The sequence below is a fragment of the Strix aluco genome, chromosome 1, assembly GCF_031877795.1.
Source record: "Strix aluco isolate bStrAlu1 chromosome 1, bStrAlu1.hap1, whole genome shotgun sequence".
NCBI classification, from domain to species: Eukaryota; Metazoa; Chordata; class Aves; order Strigiformes; family Strigidae; genus Strix; species Strix aluco.
The window spans coordinates 37,676,470-37,682,469 of NC_133931.1; the positions used below are offsets into that span (position 1 = coordinate 37,676,470).

General features: G+C 43.7%; 1 protein-coding gene across 1 annotated transcript in view; it reads right to left on the reverse strand.

Annotated features, from left to right (window-relative positions):
• PREX2 (phosphatidylinositol-3,4,5-trisphosphate dependent Rac exchange factor 2) overlaps positions 1-5,740 on the reverse strand; it is a 187,488-nt gene extending 181,748 nt beyond the window's left edge. The window contains exons 1-2 of the mRNA XM_074817673.1: positions 5,662-5,740; positions 5,344-5,565 (exon numbers count right to left, since the gene is read on the reverse strand). Coding sequence (XP_074673774.1) covers positions 5,344-5,484 — 141 coding nt within the window. The 5' untranslated portion in view covers positions 5,485-5,565; positions 5,662-5,740. The remainder of the gene's footprint in view (positions 1-5,343; positions 5,566-5,661) is intronic.
• Positions 5,741-6,000: the final 260 nt, after the last annotated feature.

The window sequence follows — 6,000 nt, forward strand, 5'->3', positions numbered from 1 at the left end:
GAAAGGCCCAACACCTAATTTCATCATCTAGCATAACCATTTGAGGAGTTTCAATCCAGGACATGAATCCTCTATTGCTGGTCAGGGTTAGTAACACTGAATTTGACTAAAGTTTACCTAGAGTCTCAATTACTATTAATCAATCACTTGTCCAACTAATTAGTCGCTTAGCTAATACCTATTGAGCCAAGAGAAAGGAAAGGCTCAGTGTGGCAGGGAAGTACAGATTCTGAGGAGTCACACAGACACTGAGAAGGCTGGGCAATAAACCTTATAAACAAAATCTCTTTATGGCCATTGAAAAGCAAGGATTCAGCTTCCCTTAACAGGGCACACATTTAAAGAAAATGAATCCTTTTTTCACTTTAGTGCAAGCAGAAGAGAGGGGAGAAGATAATACAGTAGGATCTAATGGAATTAAGCTGAAATTTGAGAGTTAACTGGCAGAAATGTATATATATTCACAGAAGAGACCCTGTAAACCATACTATAGTCTACACAATAAACTAGCTTGGGTTTTTCCTCCAGCTGCTTCAAGATCTAACTAGTCACCCCAGCTGAGGCCATGGGGTTTTGGAAGGCTTGCACAACCGCCAACATCTGCTTCTATTCCCATCAACGTCAAATTTGTCAGAACACAAAACTGCACCAGAAAAACAATCCCTGTCATAGAAAAATAAACTCTACTTCCACGGATATCCCCTGAAGTACCAAGTGTAGAAGATCTATTACATTTCAATTTCTATTTCAAAATAAAACTTCCTTCCCAAAAATATATATAGACCTTTTTTTATATTTTTTTTTATTTTTTTTTTTTTTTTACCTACTATTGTATCTAGCCTATATCCTGAAGTGTACTTGCATCCTAAAGTTCTTCATGGCCTGGTTTGCCTTTACTGGCCAGACAGTCAGCCCAGTCATAAAAACAAAGCCTTACACCAAGGTACAAGGTGACAAATTAAGCCAGCCACTTTTTGGCAAATCTTTACTATTACTTTTTAATTTCTTACAGTTTTACTGGTCTCTTTACTACTGCTATGCTGAGGGTTCAGGTGAGTAGCCTGATTTATACAGTAAATGAAACCTTACATGAAAAGATTAAGCGAAATTTTAAAAAAGAACTTATTTCTTAAAACATTCAATAAAAAGTCATATATATTCCCCAGCATAAAATCACGGACCAATGAGAATCTTGGAAAAGTTTATGTAGTTTTACTCTGGTTAGCTAATTGTGCTTACAGAGCAAAACAAGAAATTTTCATTATGTTTACACAGAGCACAGTAAATATACATGCTTTGTCATTTGCTGTAAAGAATTAAATAAAAAAGGTGTACATATTGATAAAATCACAAAATTTTTTTAAAAAGCATCTTTACTGTGAACACTCAAGGTAGTATTAATTATTCAGTTACACAGTTGAATGACATGTAATAATTTTAGACAGATTTAATATTCACCCATTGTTGCTTTCTCTCCCCTCCAGAAAGTGCATTTTGGTAAAAAAATAAGATTTTCCTCTATCCTTGCAAGTACAGCTTCTCTTTCATTAGAAAACAAAGATTTCACCATAGGAAGATGATACGATCACCAGAGAGATCACCCAGGAGCAGAAGAATCCCAATTGCTTAGTTTAGTCAGTAAAGTATCAATAGTTTGTAACAGAAACCTCATATTGTATCTCATAAAAAAACTCCACCTGTAGATACAGTTTTCCAAGATGTTTTAGCATCTTAGGTAAATTCTTCCATCACTACATTTCTTTTAAGAAATGCTATACGCTAGCAAGAACAAAAACTCTGGTATTGCAATGACACTCCAAATGTTATAATGAAATGTCTTTTAAGCCTTTCTTCATACTCTCCTGTGCATGCCTCCTCCCTACGCCACTGCTGCAACTACTGGTGGACTGAAGTTTATCCACCTCACGTATGTTTACATACCTCACTCAATTAGGCCCAAAAATGTTATTGCTCAGTATTACTGATGTCTCAACATACTGTGCTACTATAGTTTATTACTGGAAGATTCAGGAGATCTGAAATAATAATATAAATACAACCAGACCTTTTCACTCAGATTTGATCTGTGATGAGTGCAGATTAAACACAATATACTGTATTTACACTGTGTAAAGCCAAAAGGAAGAAGTGAACACATTCACATGGGAATGACTACTCAGCTACATCTATCTAATAAAATAATGAATATATTAAATCTTCTGCTTTGCACTTAATAGCCTTGTAGACTTTTGACAGAATACACAAACCATGCTGCTTCTCACTGCACTGATGGTAAGTGGCAGATGAAGAATCACAGAGGAGTAGGGGAACAAGCATACTTTAAATAACCAACCAGAAATTTGTCCTCAGTGAGACTCTCTTTAATACCAATATAAACTGAAGAACCTAAATAAATCTAACATATAATAGACATGTTTCCAGTGTAGGGAAACCAGCAAAGCATTTCCCATGATGACACACACCAGCAACTTCCTCCTTATAATCTCTTCATTCTCCAGTCAGCCACAAGCTGTACCAGGCAAAGTCCCACCTCCCCAACAAGACTGCATCAGCAATAGGGGTCTCCTCCTTCCACTGCTCGGATAAATCAGACTTACACTTCACTTCCACTCCTATCTATACCACATACTGCCCATGCTGACAGTGTAATTTTGCTTCAGCCGAAGGGGACATGCAAGTTATGAATTCAGTCCACAAGATCTCATGAAGTACTCAGGTGTGGTATGATGTACGTCATGCTTCCACACAAATCCCACTTATATACTGCCCCTTTCCTACACAGGAACAATCGATTGAAGAAAACTGAATTTTTCCGTGCCTTAATTTAACAGCCTCCCCAACAGGGCATATACACAAAATGGAAATTATGGTCTAAATGGGTGAAAAGTTACTTCTCTTGCCCACCACTACTACACAAGTGCTAATGTACTTTTCCATACACATCATAAAAGATTATATTCTGTAATCCCGCAAAAGAAATAGGCTCTAACCCTGAAACCACAGGGTTTTTTTCATTTATCTAAGTGAATACTCTGTTCCTATTAACTACAGTGAAAACTGCAGGCACTCCATACAAACTGTTAGGAAGTCTATAAATGGCTTCAGCTACTCAATCATAAAGGAAACATGGTTTCTACCACAATGAGCTCCACTGAAGGTATTGAGGCGACTAGGAAGCCCAAGTTAACTTTTATTGGAACTTCAACCCCTCAGGCTGCCTCTACTTTAACAAGATGTCCTGGAAAATAGAATAGGGTTTGGACAGAGAAACAGTCCGTGCTGGGACCCCATGCTGTTGGGGGGGGGGGGGGGGGGGGGGGGGAGGTGTCACTTCAGACTAGCTCTAGTCTAGTCCCAGGAACTGCACACTCATTAGCTGCCATGTGCTCCTGCAGAAAACCTTCTTGTCCACTTCCATCCAAAAGGAACCCAGGCTGTGTGCCTCAAGACCACCTCATGATGTAAAACAAAGTAAGCTGGGATAGCAGAAGAGCTGGTTCTAGGACTGATAATGGTTTTAAGAAAGAGAATCGTAAGCCTAGGACACCTAAATGAGAGGATCTAGCCTCCAGATCAAGAAGTAACCACAGCAACAAGTACAATGATGGTTTTGATGACTTACGTAAAATAAATGTGATCATATTGGCCCCAGTCCAGTGACCCTCATAAATCCACCACCACAGCTGCTCTCAACAGCAGTCCTAGCAGGTAGGCCAAAGAAAAGCTCATACGTTGTTTCCTCAAACCAAGGCTAAGTTACAGTTAAAATGCATTACATTTCCCTGTGAAGGATTTACATCTCTGAACTGTCACTTGAGCCCTATTCACAATCATTAATGAATATGAAAGACTTGACAAAGAATCAGGTATTTAACTCCAGCCCTCTTCCCTTTCTCCATATGATTTATTTAGATCATCTTGATCCAAACTGCAAAAAGACTTATTACTGAATTAAATATTTGGATGCAACTTGAAATACATACAGAGTCTGCTCTTTAGAATGAGCTGAGCACTTACTGCTTGAACACCAATATCTGTTATGCCTTAAACTGTAGAGTCCAAAATTAAAGATATTACAAACTTTTTTAATTTGCTGAAATGATCTAAGACTCAGATACACACCAAATTTGGGGCTTAAGATAAAATATTGAAGAACATTCCCTTACGATGGATATTTTTTTACAATAGGTAAAATCTGATTGTTAAATGGAAGCCAGTAAAACACAATCGCACAGCCACTTTCTCAAACATATATGTTATTTTTTTTTTTTTAAATAGAAAACATATTGGACCATTTACCATTTTTCATGGTTCTGCTGAGGATAAACATATGGAGAAAATAAGCTACTCTGTAGATCTTATTTCACTCCAGTGTCTGTGCTTTTATTCTCCCTGTCACAGCCAGGTTGAGAATTTCCTCTTTCATGATAATAAGCAGAAAGTTCACCGATCTCACGGCAGCAAAGCAGGAAGTTTGCAGTTTGAAGGATTTCCCCTCTTCCATGGGACAGGGGAGAAGAGAAGAGGGGGCTACTGCGAAATCTTCTGCAAACTTCGGCAGCTGATTTGGACATAGTTATCTCAACTGGGTCCTAAAGTGATGCTACCACGAGACCATGCACAAATGGAACACTGCCCGCATCTGTTCTGTAATAATTTGTCACTTTGGCTTTTTGAGAGAATGAAAACTCCTTCCTTGCTGATTAGGGTATTACCTGGCACAAATAGTCCTATCAACAGTGATAGTCCGATGTAGAAGGAAGCTAAAACTGCTGCACCGCAGCTCTCACCAGAACGTGCTACCTTCCCAGCTGACCCTGTTTCACAAGACAGGCGTGAATGCCACATGTGGCTTTAATGCCAAGCAGCTGCTGCACACCAGCACCCCATCTGTCCTCCCCCTCACCCCCCTGCACCGCCGTGTTCCAAGGACTATCCCAAGTAACGGAACCGCGGCGCCCGGCAATGCACACAAGCCCGCACACCCGAGGGGACCGAACCCAAACACGGTTACCCCCTTCGCTGCCATCCCCGCGCTAAAGCCAGATCACCAGCGCCGGCTCTCCGAGGGGAACACACGACCCCTCCCCACCCGTTTCAAAACCTGTTACTATCCCTCCCTTTGAAGCAAAAGCGCGGGGCGGAAAACCCTCTCCCGGCTGCGCCCCCCGCTGTCCCCGGGCCGGCAGCAGCGCGCCCCGCTCCGCGCCCCGCGGGGCCGCCGCCTTCCCGCGCGGGAGCGGGAGCGGGGCGAATGCGGCCCCGCGGGCCAGGCGAGGCGCCGCTGCCCCGCTCCGCGACCCCCTGCGCCCCTTCGCTCACCGACACCAGGAACTCCAGCGTGCCCACGTAGTCCCGCTCGGTCTTAAGCAGCTCGTTGAGGACGCAGACGCGCAAGCGAAGCTGCTTCTCCAAGTCCTTCCCGCTCTCCCCCTTGCCTTCCCCTTTGCTTTCCTCTGTCATGGTGCAGCGAGGAGGAACGCTGCTCCCCGCCCGGCGCCTTCCCGGCTGCGGGCAGCGCTGCCTGAGCGCCCCGGCACTGCGCTGCGCACAAGGACAACAAAAGACCCCGCGAAGTTACACCGCGGGGCCGGGCTCCGGCCGGTCCCCAGCCGTGCAGCAGCCTCAGCCCCTCCTCACCCAGCTCCAGCCGCGGCCCGAGGTCCGGAGGCGAGGGGCCACCCCGGTGCGTGCTCCTTTCCCGTCAGGAAAGGGACGCAGCCCGGAGGAAACGAGCGGTCACTGGTTCCCAGCTCGCCCTGGGAGCTGAGAGGTTGGAAAGCCTCCGCCGCAGCACAGACTTGGACATTAATCAAAAGCTTTGTATCCATGTGACTCCAACCCCTTCCCCCCCTTCGCTAAATCTCAGGAAAAAGGAAAGGAAACAACTTCAGGGAAGATTGCGTGCCAGCAGCTGCCTGTTTCACACACAAGCTGCGAGCTCCAGTTTGAGGCTAATTGGAGATCTCCAACAACAGA